The 23,888-nt window shown below is 34.7% G+C and overlaps 1 protein-coding gene across 1 annotated transcript in view; it reads left to right on the forward strand.

Annotated features, from left to right (window-relative positions):
• The first annotated feature begins 520 nt into the window (after positions 1-520).
• The window catches only part of frj (membrane bound O-acyltransferase domain containing farjavit), a 92,136-nt gene continuing 68,768 nt past the window's right edge, over positions 521-23,888 (forward strand). Inside the window, exons 1-3 of the mRNA XM_090378355.1 lie at positions 521-732; positions 7,893-8,019; positions 21,700-21,850. Coding sequence (XP_090234481.1) covers positions 521-732; positions 7,893-8,019; positions 21,700-21,850 — 490 coding nt within the window. The remainder of the gene's footprint in view (positions 733-7,892; positions 8,020-21,699; positions 21,851-23,888) is intronic.

Below are 23,888 nucleotides of genomic sequence, written 5' to 3' on the forward strand. Positions count from 1 at the left end.
CAGCAGTTGGTGGGTGTTGTGGGATATTTTCATCACACTGAGGTTCTTCCACATTTGAATTGTTTATGTGAATGTGCAACAACACTGTAACCAGGCGGTCTTCTCCATAAACAGTGGTGATTTCTTTGTGGGTTGTTTTGGGTGTTTCCCCTTTCAGAAAGAGGAACTGAGGCATTGATCTGTATTCTACTTTATCCATTATGGCATTTCACTTGATTCAGTGTTGCAAAGAAAAAAAAATGAATTGTCAGATCGAAACCACAATTTGTGTGGTTCTATAGACATTGCAAGGTATCAAACAAAAAAAATTTCATCTTTTTGTCACAACCACTACTGGGTGAATACAAATCTTTTTTGACCTCCCCATCTATATATATTTAGATAGTTTATTTAAGTTATTTTTTTAGTATAAAAGTGTAACTCAAGAAAAGTTTTTATATTCAAGCCTTTCTTTTTTCTAGTTACCTGCTTCAGTTGCATCATTTTATGAAGCTTATTAGGTCCATTCATTTAAGAAATCATGATTGCAGATGATATTATATACATTTCATTACTTCTTCTATCAATTGGCTTTGGGCCAATCATTAGGAAAATCTCAGATGTAAAGATTCGACAGTTAACATCAACGTTGTTGGGCTTTTTATTGGTGATTTTTGTTTCTGGCATTCATGTAATTCATCCTCTGCTTCTGACTGCCATCAATGCACTTATTATTATATACGTACAAAAACAGTAAGTATGCTAAATTTACAATCTAAGCATATCTTTTATTGCTCACCTAAAAAAAAAAAAAAAAAGTTACAGTTGATTGTTTATGTGAAAGTGCCCTTGTGTTAAAGCCCACAAACAATCTTGATGAATTGACATATTTCACAGAACATCATAATCCTGTTTTCAGTAAAATAAAATCCATATGACTTGTTCTTGAGGAATTGATAGTTTTATTGTAGCTGAATTGTAGCTGAAGTGCTGAATTCCTTATCTAAGATGATTATTTAGAATTGAGAGGCTTTCTGGGTTTTGGGGTCTTGATATGAGAAATTAGAAAATGTGCAAGACAAAATCTTATATCATAATTTACTTCATCAAAAAAGTGTTAGTAATTACAAATTTTATTACCACTATAATCAAATCTTATCTCAACCAACTAAACTTTATTTTTTTAATGTAAAAATTAATAGTTTCTTAATAAAATAAAAATACTATGCATACAAAATACTAAAAATTAAGTACAGGTAGTTCTCGACTTTATGAGTTAATTCGTTCCTAGCGAACGCATGTAAAGCGAAAACTTGTGAAGCGAGAATTAAATCCCATAGACAATGTTAAAAATAGGGGTTACGTTCTCAACAATGAAATTAGTTAGCTAATTAGTTTGTTTAAACAATGATTGATTTATCCAAAAAATGAAAAAGTAGCCTGTAAAATCAAGCAAATTATAATAATAAAGAAATTATTTGACTTACAAATTTTAAAGAATGTTTATTCTTTATCATCGACTACATGCACACTCGTTGATCACTTATTATTGGCTCGGCACTCAGTTTTTTGCACAAGGAGTCGTCTTCTTCAGAAATGCTTCAAGAGATGTTTGTTTTCAAGATAAGCTTCTATTTTCTTTATAAATTTCAATAGATGCATAGAGTTTTTAACGGAACGCACAAATTGCAACTAACACAATTTGCACGGAGTAACAAGTTTATGAAGCTTAAAAAAAAAAGAATGAAGAGAAGATTCTGAAAATTTATTTATGCTTTTTATATGACAGAAGATTTCAGTAAAGGAAACATTTCACCATAATAATGCAAAAAACCAAACAATTCCAGCTATCGGTATTTTTGCAAATGCAATAATACCGATAGCAATAACATGGAGTTTACTACCCGTTTATAATTGCTTGCAGTAACAGAAAAGTCTAATAAACCGGAAAGTGCAAATTGTTTTATGGTCATGACCTCCAGAAATGTGCTTTAGAAAAATATCACAAAGGTGTTCAAATTTGGTTCTTATAACAGAACATATGATGAAAGTGTAGTGCATTGTAGTGATTTGGATTGGTAACTAATACAATTTTTACTATAAAAACAACATTTTAGAGAGTTATATAACAAAAATTTCAACTTCCGAGGTTGTTGAAAAAAATTGCCAAAAAACAAGTGTTATTCGGTTCACATTACGATATTTTCACGATACGGATTAATATCATAAAGATATTAATCTGTATGGAACAGATTAATATCATAAAGCTGGGTACACTGTATTGTATAGCTATGCACATAGTTTGAAATGTGGTATTTATGAATGTTTAACATTCATTTTTCGCAATTAATGTTCATATTTTCGATTTTGTTGATATTTGATACTTTGAAAAAAAAAAAAAAAAAACCAAACAAACTCGTAAAGCGAGAACTGCCTGTATAGGTAAATACAGTTGTGCCCCCATATCTGCTGATTCAGTTACCCGCGGTTAACCATGGAAAAAAACCGAAAAAACTTAACATGTACTACTTGCATGTCCAATACGATGCTTCTCTTTATTTTTTACGATGTTGATTTTAAATCGAATAGCTTCCCTTTATTTTTTACAATGTTACGTATGGTTTGGTCACCAATATTATAATGGTTCTTTAGAGATTTAACAGATGCGCCGTTTTCAAAATTTTGAATAATTTCAAGTTTTTGTTTAATTTGAAAGCACAACTCTTGCGTATGCCCATCATTTTCGTTGATGTCTAAACAAAAAAAATAGTTATAAAAAAAAAAAAAAAAAAATTCCGACATCCCTGACAAATAACGAAACAAAATTTGTCCTTTTGCAATGCGATGGAACAATCGACGTGATGCACTAAATCAAACTAAACATTTGGTCTCTTTTTTTTGTTTGAGCGGTAGGTGTGATGACAGCAGGGGTTGCAAGATAATAGATACACTAATCTTCCAGTGACGACTTATAACACGGGCTCTTGTCGCTTATTTATCTTGCAAAATATCTGTTTATACCTAGTCTAGTTATTACTTGAATCCCGGTAAATCAAGAGTCTGCTGTACTTTATTATTACCATATTTAACGTTGGTAATGTCTTACTGTGTGTTTAATTTATCAATTAAACTTTATTATACCTATGTATGTACAAGAAAATCCCGTTATATATGGGGTCAGCAGGTGTTTGCTTATATCTGCTGTTTCAGCCAGCCACGGTAGGTCTTGGAACATATCCCCTGCAGATATGGGGGTCTTACTGTATTAAAAAAGTATATAATAAATATACTAGAATCACAGTAATTAGATCTCATGTATGGGATATGGATATAAAATTTTCCCTTTTATATACAGGGGCAGACTAGGCAACTGCCTAGGGCCCATAATTTTTTGGGGCCCATAAAATGGTTTTATTATACATTATTTTATTTTAAATAAATTTATCAAGTTCCACTTGTTTCACCAGATAGCGCTAGTTGCACATTGATTAGGTAGATCTAGTTACTTAATACCTCTGTTGTACTTTCATATGAACTAGTTGATTTAAGTTGGCGACTTCAATAATATGTATTTTTATATTTAGTAATAGAAGACCTTTTTTAACCCATTCAGCTGTGTCTTCCATTACAATTTCTGAAAGGTGGCAGCCCTAGGTGGGGCCCGAAATGAGAATCTTGCCTAGGGCCTGATTTTTCCTTAGTCTGCCACTGTTTATATATTAGCACTCTTTACAATGAACATTTAAGTATTTAAATGTTTGTTGTATTTGTATTAGAAGTCTGCACAGGCCTACTTTTTTTTTTTTTTATTTTTACCTGGCCCGGCCCACCCGATCCAAGCCTGAATTTGTTTTTCAAATTCATTACCCATACCTGAACCACCCAAACCAGTTTTTATCCCAGCCCTACTGAAACTTTTTATGTAAATAAAATCGCTAGCACTTATGTTTAATAATAATAAAAAAAATTATATAACAATATTAATAATTATATAACAATCATCCAAAATAATTATCAATATTAATTATAAAGAAAATGTAATAAATTTTCAATTTACCATATTTAATATAATTCCAAAATGAATTTCACATGCTTTTTATTGTAAATTGTTGTGCAGAAATAGTCAACACTGTTATTTAAATTGGTTCCACGCTCTTGCGCTGCTAATCCGGCTGCACAAAAATTTCTTTCGGAACTTGCACTGCTGGCAAATCATTTCCACGAAAGAGTACAAATTTCATTGAATTTTGGAGATGTTGATGAAGTGTGCCTTATTGGTCAATTAAGTGTCAACAGGCAAATAATACACATTTTTTCTAAAAAAAACCTTTAAGAATTTAAATACATAAAAATATATGTTAGAAGTAGTCCAAAAAAGACCAAAGCATGAACATTGACCTGAGCACAAAAGTCGTTTGTTTCCTGGCCCAGCCCAGCCCAGCCGGAGGGCTGGGTAGGGCCGAAGCCCGAGGACCAGGCTTGGGCTCCATGCGGAATTTTAATTTGTATTAATACATGCAATGCAACCTTATTATAATGCAAGTGTTGGGATAGCTTGAACACCCATATTAAAGCTGAAAATAAAGTTTACATGTTTTTCAAACTTTTAATTTGAATATTGAATGACCAATAGACATGAAATACTAAACAGGCATGTTTATCATATTCAGGTTTCATTTTTATGTGTGTGTTTGTTTTAAACTAATTTTTTGCTAGTGGATGAAATGGGTTAAATATTTTCTTATTTCAGGATGGTTCCTATTCTCCCACTTCACTATACAATTGCTAGGTGGGAGCAATGAGCACACAGAAAACTTATGCAAACTGTGCCTACATTGGTAAATTGTCTGTTAGTTGTGGAAAGAATAAATTTGAATTTAGATCTTGTTTTCACCGTTGGAAGTAAAAGATAAATTTCCTTATTTATTTTCATGAAACAAAGATAATAAATTTTATTATCTTTATTCATGGTGTGGATCAGCTTTTGCTATGTCATGCCTGCACTCATGTTGCACTGTAGCCCCTCAACTTCTGACATGCTGGGGAATCTCAAAAAAAAACAGTTAAAAGGGTGCAGTTTGAAATGAAATACCTGTTTGCAGGTGTTAGCATATTTTTCCTGGTTCTCCCTCCATAAGAGTGGAGAGAAACTAATTGTTGTGTGTATTCTATCTTTCCAACCTACAACCTATACATGATGCTAAGTACCATAGGTTCTGATATATTTTGTTTGGTGTGTTCATAAAAAATATATAAAATAGTGAATGATTATGATAGTGCTTATTTATCAGCACGAATCAGTCATGTCACTCTATTAATCTAAAACGTATTTCGGGTGCTGCTCTTATGGTAAATTTTATGACTTCAACACTGAACTAAATTCCTCACTTTTTCTGCCCTATTAAAATAAAGTGGGTCTCAGCAAGAAAAGGCAGTGTTTATTTTGAACTGTTATAACCAAATAAAACCATCTGTTGTTTCTAGTGCTACCAACCTGAAAGCCTGAATGCTGTATTGCAAGAAAAAAAATCTCCTTTGAGTTACAAGGGTGTTAGCATTAGTAGAGGTATATAATGCAAGAAAGCAAGCTTTTACAGCATTAGCCAAAAAAAAAATCTTCCCATTTCACCCATCCATTTGCCCAAAATGTTTGTCAAGTTCTGCCTTGAATTTATTTAAGCTTTCAACATCTACAATGACAGATGGAAGTTTGTTCCAACAATCAACCACCTGCTGGCTAAAGGCAAATTTCTGCACATCTGCTCTACAACTGTCTTTCCTCAATTTGAATTTGTCTCCTCAGGTCTGGGCAAGAGGAAGAATCCCATCAGCATTGAGCTTGCTCAAACCATTCAAGGCCTTATACATCTCAATCAGATCACCTTGTAGGTGCCTAATCTCCAGACACTGTAATTTGCAAAACTTAAGCCTTTCTTTTAAGAGCAACCATTATTTCTGCTCTGTATGACTAGAAAACAAAAGCCAGCTGAAATTGTGAATATTAAAATCACCAAGGAAAATTGTCTCACTGTTAAGAAATTTGGACTGGAGAAAGTCAAGTTTCAAATAGAGGAAGTCAGAGATTCAAGTGATTGGTGGAGTTGGGAGAACGATAGAGGCAACAGATGAATTTGACAGAATGTGGTAGAGAGATTTTGAGTAAGAGAAGGTTGAAAAGAGGAGATTCCAAATTACTAATTTTCTGACAAGGAATATCAGAACAGACATGTGCACAAGTATCACATTTGAAGCAAAAGGATTCATACAGCAAATAATTCGGACAACTGAGATGACCAGTGGTTGAATCAAAGAATAACTGACATTCTGTCAAAAAAAAAGTACATGGGGTTTGGCAGACTAAGAGGAAATAGACATCATTGAGATTAGAACTGAGACCACTTATATTTCTGAAATGAAAGAGGAAGGATTTGGAAGGTTGATCTTTTCTCAAATAAGTTTTTGCTATTAGTTTGACAATTCATGGTGTATTCGGTAGTAAGAAAAGGTGGGGGGGGGGGAACATACGGTATGAAGTAATGAAATTTTTGGATATGGGCGTACACATGGTAAGAATACACACTACTTGGACTCTCTCCAGTCACTATCTGGTAGAATAGAGGCAGTAGTTGATTCAGAAGCCTCCTAGAGAGTTACCAATAAGTTTGATCAGTGGACTATCTAGCAGCTGGCCTACGAATAGTTTGAGCTGTGCCCTCAAAATATAAGGAAGATTGGATCTCATGATAATGTCCATCATAACCTCAAAAGATGTCAATTGTACTGCATGATGGAAGAGATGGGGGGTTGCGGAGCTTTTTGCTCTGGAGACTAACAGGGTTCCACCATGTCAAGCCTCCAGTAAGAAAAGTGGTGGTATTGCACCAGTCGATGAGAGTCATCTGCCACCTAGTATTGCTTGGTAACACAGGGGTAGCATCGCTCTGTTTGATGTGGGCACTACACCTTGATCCCTGCTAACGTTGGTTCACACCTGGGTGGTCACCCACAGGTGACCACCCAGGTGCTAGGTGCCGAATTTCAGGACTTTGCGCATCGGGGTTAGCTAGGGCTACTAACAGTCCCACCATCTTGAAAGTTCAAGCAAAGGATTTGGCTGTCATAGACCGACTGGACTTCACCGAAATTAGGTCCACTTGACTTGAGTGTCATCTGAATATCTTCCATCAACATTTTAGACTCCCAGGTAGCAAACACAGCTTGGCATATCTGAGAGAATGTCTGTGACATCCTCAAGGACTTGTAGGAAGGCAGTAGAAAGTTATACAGAAGGTAGAAAAATAATATGAATGATAATTTATTAAAACTTGATTTGATATAGTTGTGCTTTAATTCAAAAAAAATCAAAAAAAAACCCAAAAAAGTTGAGACCAAAGTTATGTTAGATTTTCAACACAAAATGCAATTCTTTTAATGGAATAGGTGTATATTTTAATCTGTAAGCAAGATGATTAATCATAATTTGTAGTTATAATTTAATAATTTGTCTAATTTAAGATCAAGTCATCAGCCTATTGGGTTGGGGGAGGCAGCATATTGAAAAGTCTTTCATTATGAGCATGGTGGTGCAGGGTACTTCTACCTCTATAGAGCCACATTGACTCAGATACACCTTTAATACTGCTAAGCCTGATTATGTGTTATATTTTGCTTGAATGATAGATGAATAAGTGGCAAGTAATAGTTTTTGCTTGTGCAGTATGTAAATTAAAATTTCACATTTGTTGATGACAGTGTGATTTGTATCACTGATGTTATTAACATTTTAATGATTGTCAGTTCTTTATTAAACTTTATATAATTTTTGTTCATTGTTTTAATTTTTCTTTGCTAATTAGAAGTTGCAGATATTGCACTGTTTGTTTCCGATATTTTGCTTTATTTTTTTTTTTTAGATATTGTCATGTTGCAAGCTTTACATTTTGCTTTGGTTACCTAATATTTTTTCGCATTACTGAATGGTTTGGACTCCCATCACCGCCTGCACACACAAATGCCATCCAAATGATATTGACTTTGAAGGTGAGTTTATATTTTTCAAGGTATATAGATAATTTTTATAATCATTAAACATGAAGGCTGTAACTTTTTGGTTAATTTTTAACTCCAGACCTAGTAATGCTAGTGTAATAAAGTAATATTTTATTGTTTTGATTAAAGAAATGTAGTTAATAACTTACAAAATAATACAAAACAAACTTAATATTTTATATTGACAGTAGTTATTTCATGAATTGGTAGCAAATTTTATTGGCAGCTTGTTATGCACATACACACACTCTAATATATGCACAACAAGTATTTTAGAAGCTAGTAGGCTTTTCATACCAAATAAGAAATATTGTTCAAGGTGTAGGCCTAAATGGATGTCAGATGAACTAATGAGACTCGTGGCAGAGAAGAAAAATGCATGGCTTGCATATAAATTAGGAGTCACAGATGTCTATGGTAGATATAAGATAGTCTGTAATCAAGTCACAAAGAAGGTTAGGCAAACAAAGGCAGATTATAAGATGCAAAGAAAAACACTTCCCTTCTTGAGTTTACTTATGTAAACTCTAGAAGGGAGGGGATGAATCAGATTGATTCACTTGATATTGATTGTTTTATTGTTGATTCTGCTCAGGTAGCTGACAAACTGAATGAGTATTTTGCATCTACATTCACACATGAGGAATTCTGTAAGGAAGTGGAGGCCAGAAGCTTATCAAACTCTAACAAGGAGTTAAATGATTTTGTAATAACTGAGAGAAAAGAGGAGGAGAAATTGAAGTTGAATGTAAGGAAGGCACCTGGGGTGGATGGGATCTGTCCAGTTATATTAAAGGAGGCAGCAAAGGAAGTAAGCAGGCCATTGGCCATGATTATGAGGGCATCCTTGGACAGCGGAGGTCCCCATGGACTGGAGATGTGAAAATATATCCCCAATTCACAAAGGGGATCGTTTAATTTCTGTTCCGGAGAAAATAATGGAGTCACTGGTTAAAGAGGTATTGCAGGATCATCATGCAGTTGAAGTTCAGACATAGCATGGGTTTGTTAAGGGGAAATCTTGTCTGACCAATTTGATTGGATACTATGATGTGGTCACAAAGGAACCAAATAAAAAAATAATTTTGATATCATATACAGTGGAACTTCTCTATTATGAACTTCTATTTAACGAATTTCTCTATATTACGAATTTTTTCGCGAAACATTGCACCTTGAAACAAAATTACATGTAAAATTAACCCCATATAACGAAGTGTTAGAGTCTCTATAACTAATTTTTAAAAAAATTAGTAAAGCATTTTTGAAGATTTTCAAGCATTTACTGCTAAACAGCCGATCAAATATACTGCCTCCTTCCTTCCGAAATTGCGCATTAGCATCTGAAATTAAATAATCATCACTTTTAGTGAACACGTGTGGCCATCGAAGCCCATAGGGAGGGTCTTTTTTTCATTTTTGTTACAGTTATTAAACCAAATGAGTTTTCTTAAAAGTGGTTGTAAACTTTACAATAAATAGGGTAGATTTGTAAATGGATGTTGGCTCAGGGGAAAACGAAATTCACTGCGGTAAACTTTAGCATGCTGCGGCGGCAATACATAGAATGCTACCGTAGTCGGTTTTTAGTAACGTCTACTGAGTGACATTCGCTTCTCACTTCAACTGTACCACGTGACCTTCATGTCAATCATTATATGATATCTTCGTTCTCATATAACTGGACTCCCAGTAGATGGTTTTCATGAATTTTTTTTTTTTTTTTTTTTTAAATTTCGTTCGTCATCAATCACATAGGCTATATGCTCTTGTATTTTTTTTTTTTTCTGAAAAGTAACATACAGCATACGTTAATCATAAATTTTCTTTTGTGTATATAGGAATGAAAGCAGAATAAAAGAAATTCACAAAGTCGTATATTTCTTCAAAGTGAGTGATACTGTTGAATTGGCAAGCGAACGTCATTGAGTAGGCGGTACTAACAATTCGCTATATGGCCAGCACACCGAAGTTTGCAGTGTATGTATCGGCAAGAGCTGCAGTCCAGTAATTTTTACAATTGCGAAAACAGTGTCGAAGAGAAAGTATTTTAAGTATTAATGATAAAGCAAAGATTGTTATGATATTGACCAGGGTTTTAAGAAAAAAAGATGTTGCGGAGAAATATGGGCTATCTGCAAGCAGTTTATATATGATTTAAAAAAAAATTGAGAATCAATTTTAAATGCAATTGAAGGAGGAGCAGACAAGAAGCAAATTAAGTTGTGTATATACGAAGATGTTGATGAAGCTGTTCTAAAATGGGTGCAAATGATACGTGAAAAGAATATCCCAATAACGGGCCTAATAATTAAGCAACAAGCCCTGAAATTTGCACAGTCCCTTGGACATACAGAATTTAATGCGAGCACTGGGTGGCTAGATAAATTTAAGAAGCGCCACAGAATTGTGGAAAAGGTTATTTGTGGAGAAAGTGTTAATGTAAGCAGTGGCGGATTAAGGATAGTTGGGGGGTCCCTAGGCAAATTATATTTGGGGCCCCCCAAAAAATAGTAAAAAACATAAAAAATAAATAAAAGTTAGGTGGCAAATAAATGAAATTGTGTACTTTTGAATTTTTTGCTTAAATTTTCGCTTAAATTACCGGTAATCAAGATTTTTATGATGTTCACTGTGAAAACATTAATCTATTTTAGAACACTATAGGAAAATGTCTTGGCTTCGGGGGGGGCCCCCACCCAAAGCCTTGGGCCCCTAGGCATGTGCCTCATTGCCTTAATGGGTAATCTGCCACTGAATGTAAGCGAAGAAGATTGCAACAGTTGGAGGAACAATACCTTAAAAAAGATTTTGGAAGAATATGAGCGTAAGGATGTTTTTAATGCTGACAAAATGGGTTTATTCTTTAAATGTTTACCGAATAGAACACTTGCTTTTAAGGATGATAAATATTTTGGCGGAAAACAAAGCAAAGAAAGAATCACTGTGCTAGTTGGAGCAAATATGACAGGAAGTGAAAAATTAAGACTTTTAGTCATCAGAATATCAAAAAACCCCAAGATGTTTTAGAGGTACAATCTTTGGAAGTTGACTACACCTTTTAATAAAAAAGCATGGATGGCAAGTGATATTTTTGAAGAATGGATATTAAAACTAGACAAGCGTATAAAAAAAAGAAAAAAGGAAAATCGTGTTGGTAACTGACAACTGTCCGGCACATCCTACCAGTATTTCTGCCAAACTCAAAAGTGCAAAGTTGTTTTTACCACCAAACGTAACGTCAAAACTCCAGCCAATGGACCAAGGCATTATTAAAAATTTTAAATTTCATTATTGAAGGAGAATAATAATGAAGATTGTCAATGCGTTATCAGAAAATAGAAACTTGTAAGGTTACAATTAACCTTAGAGATTGCATCTCTGAACTGGCAAAAGTTTGGACAAATGATGTCACTGAATACACTGTTCAAAATTGTTTTTCGAAAGCGGGATTTGCATTGAATACAGAAGTCGAACAACGACTGGACGAACAAAATGAACTGCCCCTTTCACAACTGAAAAACTTTTGGACATTATTAGAATCGTCTGGAAACATCGAAAATGAAATAACACTGGATAGTTATGTTTATGTAGATCACAGCAGAACATCCAAATGAAGATGAAATACTGCTGAACAGTGTTAGACGCGACCACGATCACGAAGAAATTAACGATGACGCTGAAGACGCATCAGAACAACCCATAGAAAAGCCAACTCGCAAAGAAATGATTAACGCTTTTAAAACGGTTCGTATGGGTCTACAGTTTTGTGAAAATGTTCCTGATAATGTTTTTAATGCTCTGAATAAATGTGAGGTTTTCTTTGAGAATCAGACAATTTTTTTAATTGTACTGTGCAAACGAAAATTAATTTTTTAATTTGTGATACTTACTGGCGAAAATTGTGTAAATGTAATTTAAATAAGTGTTTTGAAATAAAATACATTAAAAATAAATGTAGATTCGTTTTCATTTTCTAATTAGATAACAATTTCTAATAAAAAAGATATTCTCTATATAACGAAATTTCTCTATAACAAATTTTTTCACCGGATTTATCGAATTCGTTAATAGGGAAGTTCGACTGTATTTGGATTTTAGGAAAGCTTTTGATACTGTTTCACATGGAAGACTACTGTACAAGTTGGAGCAGTATAACCAGTATGTTTCCTGCTGCCTTCGTAGTGTCAGGTTGGCCACGCCGTCTCTCAACAATTTTGATTCCTCCCCCCAACCTTTTCTTTTCTTTTTTTTTTTACAGTGGCGGTAACACTTTAAAACCGCTGCTATTTCCGGGCAATCACCGCTTAGTTACCTGGACCACACTGCCCTTGAATATTGCTAAGTTCATTTCTTCCGTCAATGTGTTTTTGTGTTGGCCGATCCATGAAATATTACGATTGAATGCAACAAGTCTGTTCTGCAGGATTTATACATGTTCCCCGAGTATTATAGTAACTATGGATTTATACTTTTTCTTCGAGCATTTTGATATGGTTTACATATATGCTCTACAGTTCATTGGCAGCCACCAATTACTGTAATATCATAGAATAAATACAGGTACTTGGTAACTGATAATTAGTAGTCATTATTTACCAAGATAAAAGAAAAATGGTTTAAGTTATGCAATGGTATCCGGTTTTAGTGCATAGTTGTTTTTTGGGGCCCTTTTAATTTTTTGATGACTATGTTATGACTGTTTAAAAAACTTTGGGCCCTGAGTGGACCACGTCCAGTGCACCCTGTTTCGCATGCTCTGCAGTGCAGATGGTTGTGGTTAGAGAATAATGACAAGAAATCCAACTTTTTGAGAATTTGTGCAGCGATTTTATATCATCTGATAATGTGATAGGATAATAATAAAAAAAAAAAAAAAAAAAAATAGGGTTACCCAAGAACAACTTCATTTACCCATGTGTAATATGTCCACAAACTGCATGCATTCTCTGTTTGTCCGTTTTGCTTTACGAAAGATTAGTTTCTAGGTGGGAAAAAAACTTACTGTCCATGCTGGAGACCGGTTAACTCATCCATAGAGTGAAAAAAAAAAGCAAAGCACTGCATATGGGTAGTCCCAGAGCAATATACCAACTGTGTGGTATATTACTTTGTGCTCAGGTTAGTAGAAAATGAAAAAAACCTGTGGATAATTGTGTGAGATGTTTTCTGAGCAGTGCAGACAGACTGTAAGAGTAGCTGATGGGGTCTTGTCAATGATATCCAGGAATTTTGCTAGTAGGAATAACGAAGTGATGATCCTCTTGTATAAGGCATTGGTCTGGCCCCACCTTGAGGCCTCCAGACCTGTATGCAGTACAGGTCTGGAAGCCTTGTTTTTGGGAAGATATATAGAGCTGCTAGAGTAAATACAGAAAAGGGCAACAAGTTTAGTGAGTGGAACAAAGGGTTAATCTTACCAAGAAAGGCTTAAGTTCTGCAAATTACAGTGTCTGAAGACTAAGCACTTGCAGGTTGTTCTGATTGAGGTGTATAAGGCCTTGAATGGATTGAGCAAGCTCAATGCTGATGGGATTCTTCCTCTTGCTCAGATTACAAACCTGAGTGGGCATAAATTCAGATTCAGGAAAGACAGTTGTAGAATAGATGTGCAAAAATTTGCCTTTAGCAAAAGGGTGGTTGATTGGTGGAACAAACTTCCATCTGTCATTGTAGAAATTGACAGCTTAAAATAAATTCAAGGCTGAAGTAGAGAAACTTTTGGAGTGAATGGATGGGTGAAATGGGAAGGTTTTTTTTTTTTTTTTTTTTTTTGCTGATGCTCTGAGCTTGCTTTCTTGCATCACATGCCTCTACTAATGCTAATGCTAACAATACTGAAGTTGAGCTTTAATGCAATTTATGAGGATTTTATATTTTAGCATGTGGCTATGGAAGGTTACCTTACAGTAATGTTCTGCCTGGGCAATTATTTTCTTCTGCTCACATCCTAGCTATAGTCAGTGAAGGAATAGCAGTGAGCATGATAATTAGAAGAGCAGTGAACTGGTCTGCTTTTTTTTTTTGAGCCCATTTCCATTATGTGATAAGGAAATATCATATTTCCTTATCAGTTTGGGAAAAAGCCTGTAATTCTTAATACGTTACTACTGTTGTATCCAATGGGAACTACTTGCCATTTGCAAAAACTGCTTTCTTGCTGCACAACAGTGAATACATATGCAAATAATGCTTCCTCAGTCAGTGAAGTAGACATTGTCACTTCCCTGGAAAATTTATTACAGGGAAATGGGCAGAGTTTTCCTTAGTGTTTGCAACTGTGGGAAAACACCCACTTAGAGCAATGTTTGTGTGTGTGTGTGTGTGCAACCCCAAACACAAAAGGTATAAGAACCTATAGTACTGAATATTGTGTATGAGTTGTAGGTTGAGAAAACAGGATGCTTGTTGAAATTGCACTTAAATTTCTGTAGATTTTCAGGAAATGCATGTGAAAGAAAGTTGGTCCATAAAACAATAAATGAAGAGGAGGGTAAGTTGTACTTTGTGAGTTTGGACAGTGGATGGATGCCGACTGCTTGCTGCATGTGTTCAAACTGATTCTGAAGAGGGTAGTGGTATTACAGATGGCAATTTAGAAGAACAATGCCCATCGAAGTATGTATAGAAAAGTATGCAGCAAATACTGGACATTTTTTGGCCTAGAGAGACAGATCATTAAATAACTGGATGGAATCCAGTTATTTAATGATCCTCTTTTGAATGGAGTCTAGAAACTTGAGAGGGGGTTTGTGGGATCACCCCAGATGTGTGAACAGTATTCCATGGTATGGTATGGTGGATTTGAGATTTGTATCGAATGAGTAGTTTTTTTGAAGAAAAGTAATGCTGAGTGCATGAAAGAAAACATGGTTTTTCGTTGCTGACAGAGCAATATTTGTAATTTTCCAAGATACAGATCGGTAGTCAGAGATGTGATCTTGTCTAGAAATCTGAGTGTCATTGAAGAGCAGCATAGGAGAATACTCTTTTTAGTGAGAAAAAAGACACGACTTTGTTTTTTTTTTTTTTTTTTTTTTTTTTTGAAATATTGAAGTTAACTAAGTTTTCTTTTGCCCATTTCAGAATTACTTGCAGATCAGCATCTAAGGACTTGGCAGAGGATGTTTGAGAAGTTGAAGCTGTATAGGACAAGTTTTCTAAAATTGGAAGATGGAATGTACTGCTATCATTAGCAAAACTTTAGGTAGGATTTCCAGTTAGTAAAGAGAGCCATTAATATAAGGAGAAGTGTGGGAGAAAACAGTGGACCCTGCGGAGCATCAGCATAAGTTAGAAGACAGAGAGCTGTCTATCATCACTTGTGGCAAAGGGTCAGAGAGAAAAGTGAATACCGAATTGCAAAAAACATTTGGCAGATCGTACAATGGGAGTTTGTTTAGAAGACCTTTATTCCAAATGTGATCACCCAGAAATATCAAGAGAAACTACTTGAGTTTTAGCAAACTTTTTCGTTGAATTTGTTCAAGGTAAATTAAGCCAAAATAGTATTAGGGAATCAACACTAATGAATCTATATGGACAGTCATTGATCTGATTGAAGGTTTTGAAGTAGCTTAAGAGTTGGCGATTGATGGATTTCTCCATTAAATTATAGTGCAATGGCACTATAATTGGATGGGAGAAATTTGATACCCTATTTAAAAACTGGCTGGATATGAGTAAATTTCCAAGCAAAAGGGAAAGACACCAGTGTAAAAAGATGATACAGAGCAGGAACAAGCCCAGGAGCAAAAGTTTTGAGAACTGGAGAAATGCCATGAGGACCTGGAAACATCCTTCTGTCAGAACACCACGGCAGTATACTGGCTATGATAGAGGAGGTTTACCAAGGTCATCAATACATTGAGTTAAAAGAAAAGTAGGATACTAGTAAGTCAGCTTTATCTTTGGTTTGTGAGGATACTATAGAAAAGTTTTAACAGGTGGGAATTATAGGTGGACAGAAGTTGTTGCCAATAGTTCCCCCCACCCCCAGTCCAAAATTTTCCATCTGTTTGAACAAGAAATAAGTTTTCTGCTCTTAGCCTGTTCAAAATCTAGTTTGGATTCCTTCAAATAAATAAAAGTATTTACCTTAAAATAATAACTCTTAAACCAAGTGATAGTGCTGGAACTCCAGCATATTACCTATTCTGTAACCATTCCTCCTATTACCATTAACTAAAAAAAGAAAAAGAAAATCAACAAACTAACCATATTAATTAAACAATGAAAACCTCTCTTTTATGGGTAGAGTCTCTCAGTCCTCCACAAGGTTGACGAGATGCCGTGACCTTATGTTATGCAAAAAAAGCTGAAGAAATTAAATCCCAAGACAAAAGCAGGCTCCCAAATAAGAAATAAACTGAAATTGTAAATAAAAATAATAAAATTGAATAGAGAGGTATCACACGTGTGATTTCTTTGGTGAACAGCCACACGTGTCAGCACCCAAAAGGCAGTTGTCCCATAGTGCAGCTGAAAACACAGCTAAATGCCTATTTGCATCCCTATATGACATATGGTAAACCAAAATGAGAGAACCAATTGAAAAATGTGAACTCAAATATGTCCAGCCCTCTTCAGGCTAAATTAAAAACCAAACATATGAAAGGGAATTTAGAGTTGACCAATGGCAAATTGACAAGGCTGATTCATCATTGGTTGAATCACCATTCACCATTGGTTGAATCAGCCCTGTCAATTTGCCTATCATGACTCAGAGTTCAGATTGATTAATAACTATTTTACAATTTTTTGTAAGGTTTAGTGTGTTCAGAAAATGAAGTCAGATTTTGATGCAAGACAATTTTCATATCCAACATTCTTATCTTGAACAGCCTATGGTAGATATAATCTAGTGTGTAATCAAGTCACAAAGGAAGTTAAGCAAGCAAAGGCAGATTATGAGAATTCTTTGGCAAAGGATGCAAAGAAAAACAGCAAAGACTTCTATACTTATGAAAACTCTAGAAGGAAGAGGGATGAATCGGATTGGTCCACTTGATATCAATGGTTTGGCTGTTGATGGTCTTGCTAAGGTAGCTGACAAACTGAATGGGTATTTTGCATCTACATTCACACATGAGGAATTCTGTGGGGAAATGTAAGACGATTATCAAACTCTAAACAGGAGCTAAATGATTTTGTAATAACTCAGAACAAAGTGGAGGATAAATTGTTGGTTGTTGAAGTTAAACATAAGAAAGGCACCTGGGGTGGATGGGATCTATCCAGTTATATTAAAGGAAGTAAGCAAACCCTTAGCCATACTTATGAGAGCATCCTTGGATTCAACGGAGATCCCCATGGACTGAAAATGTTTAAATGTATCCCCAATTCACAAAGGGGGAATCAAAGGGTGACAGGAGTAATTACAAATCCGTTAGTTTAACTTCTGTCCTGGAGAAAATAGTCACTGGTTAAAGAAGCATTGCAGTATCATCTAGACAAGATTGCACTTATAGTTCAGACACAGCATGGATTTGTTAAAGGGAAGCCTTGTCTAACCAATTTGATTGGATACTATGAGGTGGTCACAAAGGAACTGGATAGCAACAACTTGCCCTTAATGCCATACTGTTGCACATGGAAGACTGCTGTACAAATTGGATCAGTATGGCATTAAGGGCAAGTTGTTGCTATGAATAAAGGGAGAGTTGTGGTAGAAGACAGAGTGGTAATCAATGGATACTGCTCTTTGTGGACTAATGTTATTAGTGGAGTCCCCCAGGGTTCAGTTTTGGGACCATTGTTGTTTTCGATATATATCAGTGATATTGATGAAGTTATATCCGACTTAATGTCTAAGTTTGCAGATGATACAAAGGTTGGCAGGGTTGTTAATGACAGTACTCTACTGCAGCAGGATCTAGAAAAGTTGGGCAGATGGGCTGAGAGGCAGCAACTGAAGTTTAACATTGACAAACCCAAAGTACTGCATATGGGTAGCAGTAACCCAGAGTAAGGTACCAACTGTGTAGTACTACACTTAGGCTAGTGGAGAATGAAAAAGACCTGGGTGGGGGGTAATTGTGCAGTCAGATATGAAGTTTTCTGAGCAGTGCAGATAGGTTCCCAGAGCAGGTTATGGGGTCTTGTAGATTATTACAGGAACAATCACTTTATTATCCCTTTGTATACGGTGATGGTCAGGCCACACCTTGAGTACTGTGTACAGGTCTGGTGGCGTAATTTTAGGAAGGATGTAGAGCTGTTGGATTGAACACAGAAGGGCAACAAAATTGGTGAGGGGAACAAAGGGGTGTACTCACCAAGAAAAGCTCAAGTTCTGCAAATTGCAGCATCTGGAGACTAGGCACCTGCAAGGTGATCTGATTCAGGTGTATATGGCTTTGGATGATTTGAGCAAGCTCAGTGCTGATGGGATTCTGCCTCTTGTCCATATTATGCACTTGAGGGGGCACAAATTCAAATTGAGGAAAGACAGCTGCAGAATAGATTTATGTCAATTTGCTTTTAGCCAGTGTGTGGTCAATTGCTGGAACAAACTTCCATCTGTTGTTGTGGAAGTTGATAGCTTAAATAAATTCAAGGATGGACTGGAACTTACCTTTAACACTATCAATCTATTGTGGGACACTTTCAACCACTTTCTTTTAGCAGTCAGTAGGAATTTTTATCCATTTCCTCCTTCAGTGCAATTGCCAGTTCCATTGTATTAGAATTGCATTGACTGTGGCTAGATCTGGCATTAGTTAAATTGAAACATTTTGATTGGATTAGGTGTGTGGATTTGTCAAATAAACCTTTTATGCTGCTTTCTATATTGGATGAAGCATTATTGTTCTGGAACATGGAAGGTGTATTTTCATAGAACTGCCCACACTCAGGCAGGAATTGTCTAAGATAGTGTCTGCTCAGTGTTGGTCTTTCCCAGTACCACAAATAGGAATTTTTATCCATTTCCTCCTTCAGTGCAATTTCCAGTTCCATTGTATTAAAGTTGCATTGGCTGTGGCTAGATCTGGCATTACAGTTAAATTTGTCCAGGTCCAAACTAGGTGAAGCAGCCTACGCCATACTTCCACCTCCTTCACATTTTGTTGTGGGCACAGTGCACACATGGTAGATACCATACTTGTTCTCAAGGCATTCTCTGCAACCAGACCACATGATTTGAAGAATGTAGTGTGTTTCCTTGCACCTTAGGGCCCATTTCCATAGTTGAAGAATGATCGATCAGTGCCACCAAATGGTCTCTGTCATTCATTGGTGTGAGGTGGGATTTGTCAGCAGCAGCAGCTCTGCCACAAGTGCATACTTGATTTAGATACATATTAGTTGTACCATTCACTAATTTTGGGATTGGAATAGAAAATACTTTTGGTAGAGTAGTATGTCTCTAGCCAAACAACAATAAACAGCCAATAGGTGTTAATTGGGTCAAGAATTATTGTAGGCATTCATAAAGTTTTTTTTACTATCAACAATTTGACAATTTGCTTATTGGAGACTTAAAAAAATTATGCACAAAAGAAGCCTAAATGCTGGGCTGAACTGTGGCCCATATATTCAGGGGCACAGTCCAGGAAATTTCCTGTTGGTTACTTTTAAGTATTTGTTTACAGTCTGTACCTCAGTATTGAGATTTGAGGTATTACAAATGTCCATGATCAGTATGGACATTTGTAATACCTTAGTATTACAAATGACTTCTGTTTTACAAAAGGACATTTGTAATACCTCAGTATTACAAATGTCCTTTTGTAAAACAGAAGTCCAGTTATTGGCTGGTTTAACAAGACAGTGCATTATATTGCGCAACTAAATAAGTTATTGGTTTAAAAAAAATAAATATAATAAATTTGTTTATGGGGTGCTCTGAAATACCCGACTTCGACCTAAAAAATATTTGGTCAATTTTTGATTGTGAACTGTCTAAATCAGCATTGCATTTTGTTGAAGGTTACAAGAAAAGAGCAGTGTTTTATGGGGGAACCTAGGGTAAATATTTCTGTAAAACTTTACTTAATTCTTTGACAAAGAATTTTTAATCTTATGAGTATTAAAGGCAATAGTTGTCATTATTAATATTTTTTGTAAGTAGTTCTATAACCTTTGTTTCAATAAAATTTTACGTTCAAAATTTATGCTTTTTTTTTTTTTTAACTACACAGGATGTTCCATAAGTAAGGAAAATACAGCTTGATTAATTCAAAATATTCGCTATTTCAAATTATTTTTCTGCCTGTTGAACCTCCTATTATATAAAAAAGATTATTTAATTTGAAGTTTGGATAAATGGAAATAATTTTGATGTCCCTTCAGCTTCAAATTATCCAAGCTCTACTGTATCTTGAATAGTTACTGTATAAATATGTGTAAGTTATTTAAAAATTTTTTTTTTTTTTTTTTGTTTCTGAATAATTTAAACATGGGAAATATACCATGAGCCTTACAATGAAGGAGGGTATTAAAATTGTAAAGTGGTATGCAACATATGAAAATTTTCTAGGAGTTGTATGCCAGTTCAAGAAGTTTTTTTTAACATAAACCTATTATAAAGACCATACCACATTGTGTAGGTGTGATGAAGTGTGAACAGTACACAGCCTACCAAAACCTGGTAGACCTTGCATGTCACAGACATCTTTTAATTTGGAACTTTTAAGAGCAGATATCATAAATAGTAAAAAAAAAAAAAAAAACCCTGCAAAGAAAGCAAAGTTTTGAACTTTAAATAGCTAAAATAAGCTTAAATAGAATGAGAAAGGAACTTAAATATATAGTTTATCATCCCATGTTGTTACAAAGTTTGAATGAGAATGGCCCAGATAGAAGATTGAAATCTGCCAAATGGTTTTTGGTCATGTGTTAACAAAACCGGATATTGTTGATGTTGTTTTGTGGACTGATGCCACATTTAAACTAGGAACTGTTGGCCACCAGAACTGTTTTTGATACTCTCTTAAGAAGTCCCATTTATTCTTTAACAAGGATTTAAACACTCTGCTTGACAGTTTGGGCTTGAATTTGCACAAGAGGTCATCTCAGATCTTTTTTCTTTCTTTGTGGGAACCATGACAGGAGAAAGCTAAATGAGACTGCTAAAAGACAATCATTCTATTAATGGGGCTTAAATTGTCCATGAACTCTTAGGTGAAAAGTTCCCAGGCTGATGGATTGTATGGTGGGTTCCGCTGAATGGCCATTGCACTCCCCAGATTTAACACCTGGCGATTTTTTTTTTTTTTTTGTGAAGATTCTTCAAGACTAAAATGGTGGCCAATGTTGAACAGATGTAATTTTTTTTTTTTGTTTTTATTTTTCTTTAAAGTTTATGTATACCCTTTCTATTGTGCTAGTATTAATTAAAATATATATATTTAAAACGTTATTTACAGTCAAACATGTATTCTTACTTCTGGACTACACTGAATATAAGCAAGAACAATGATCTTATTCTTATTACATTAATTCTTATTTTGTGTTCCTGCATATAGGTGAACTAGTGTTTAATCATTGTAATGTATGCACTATATACTGTTGCAAACAAATAATCCTTTAATCAATTCAATTTGACATATTGTTCTACAGAGTCAAGCTGACTCTGTAGAAAAATGTAGTCAAGCTGAGCTGGATGCTGAATATTTTTGTAGCATTGTCTGTGAGATTTTGAGTATTTTTTTTTATTTTTATTTGCAGATGGTTGGATTATCATTTGAAATGCACCATAATTATCAGACAAGTCTTAATTCAGAACAAAAGAATACCTTAGAATTCATGTATCAGAAAATAAGCCCAACATTTTTTGATGTCATACAATATTCCTTCTGTTTTGCTGGTGTCCTCATAGGTAAATTCCATTTCATGTGTAGTTTAGCAAGTTATAATTTTTTGTGGTCAAATTTAATAATTCACAAAAAAAAATAATAAATAAAATAACTATTCTTTTTTGAAGTTATGCACCTGGTGAAACTTTATTTTTCAATTCCTACTATTAGTTCACACTCTCCCTATATATATTTATATATCTTGTTCAAATTTTCAATCGTTAATAAAATACTTTTTATTCATCCACTCAAGTTCAAATAAATTTTTTTAAACTTGTAGTGGATGACACTTGATGTTAATACAGTTTTTTCAAATATTAATTCATTAATTAAATTTAATTAATTAATTTTAGTTTTATATGGGAGAAAAAAAATTTCTCTTATATAAGATATTTAGCAGGATATAAATTTAGGAATAAATACCGTCAGTGGCAAAGCGTGTAGATCGCTGGAAAAAAATTTCTTTTTCAGATTCTTTTTTCATTCTAGGTTCTAGTCTGAGTCAAGGAGGGAACAAAATGGAAAATGAAACATGTGAATAAAAATAATAGTCCAACACCATATATAGAAAGGAAAATGGAAAATTGCAAGGAAATTCGCTTTCTATTTTGCCACTTAATATTGTGATTCTGTCATATGTATATACATATTTATATTGTAATTATTTAATAAAAAGTAACTAAAATAAAATTTTTCTTTGTTGACCTAAGTAGGAATTGACTTTAAAAAATTTTTTTTTATATTACTTGTTATGTTAGAACTTGTAATATGGTCTCTGTATTGCATTGTGTACAAAGGAAAAAATCTGTTAAAGTGAGTAGCACTCATCCGTGTAAAATTCGATTTATTCTTCTTATGCAGGATATACAAGTGAAAAAGTGGATCACATATGTTTTTCATATCTTATTTTGCTTCTTTAGTGTATACAATAGGAAAAGCAAGTGAATGACATTGCCATTGGCTAATCATGAATGCGATGTTTACTTTGTGGGTGTTATCCATCCAGAAATGAACTATTCACACACTTTTTACACCATGATAAATAATTTTTTAAAATGAACATTATTTTACCTTGTTCACAAGAACCTGGCATTAACTTCCTGTTTATGCCCTTGGCATGAACAGGAAGCTAATGTTGGAAAGAGACCGAAAACTGGCATAAATGCTTTAAATGCCCCAACATATCTTATAATACATTCAAATACAGTCAGTCCTCGTATAGCACGATAGTTGTGTTCCTAGAAACCCTCGTGCAATATAAACAACAGGCCCTATGGGAAAAATAGGGTTATGTGCCGACCACCCAAGATTGAACACACATTTGTAACCAAAACATTACCAAACACAATAAATAATCATAATAAAATACTTACATATTTTATTACGACTATTACGTAATAAAATTTATTATTGCTAATGTTTTTGCTTCTATCGTAAGCAAACTTGTTTTTTGTTTGATTTTCTATCCAGACAGTTGACAGCTGTTCCATCTCTTCCAATTCTTTGTCTTAATCTAATGGATTTTAATTACACTTTGAGTTATTCCTGCTATGAAAGTTATTTTTATTTTCTCTGCATTCTTTGTAATTCTCAGCATTGCCTCATTTGGGTCTGTAGCACGTGCAGTATCACATGGTCTTTCATTTTGCTCAAAGCGTTTCACAATTTCATATTTTTTCTCTATCGACAGAGGCGGATTGGCCATAAGCCTTACCGGGGAAACCCCGGTGGGCCGGAGGCTGGTGTGATTTTGGCCATAAACCATAGTATGAGGCCACCACAAATTTTCCTGGGTAAGAATTTTTGACCCAGTCTGCCTCTGTTTATTGATATTGCTTTTCTTTTTCTCTTTGAATCTGCAGTGTCTTCACCAGGATGCTTCCTTTTCACACCTTTTAAGTATTTTACTAATTTTTAGGGAATAAAGCACAATTACAAAACGAGGAGGCACGCTTGATACACATAAACAAAGCTGCGCGCGTGTAGCAACCGAATAAACAACACCGTAAAGGCAGAGATACACTATTAACACTTCACATTTTACTAAAGCACATTTCTAGG

The sequence above is a fragment of the Mastigoproctus giganteus genome, chromosome 7 (assembly GCF_048544385.1).
Source record: "Mastigoproctus giganteus isolate SK-2022 chromosome 7, ASM4854438v1, whole genome shotgun sequence".
In the NCBI taxonomy this organism is placed as follows: Eukaryota; Metazoa; Arthropoda; class Arachnida; order Uropygi; family Thelyphonidae; genus Mastigoproctus; species Mastigoproctus giganteus.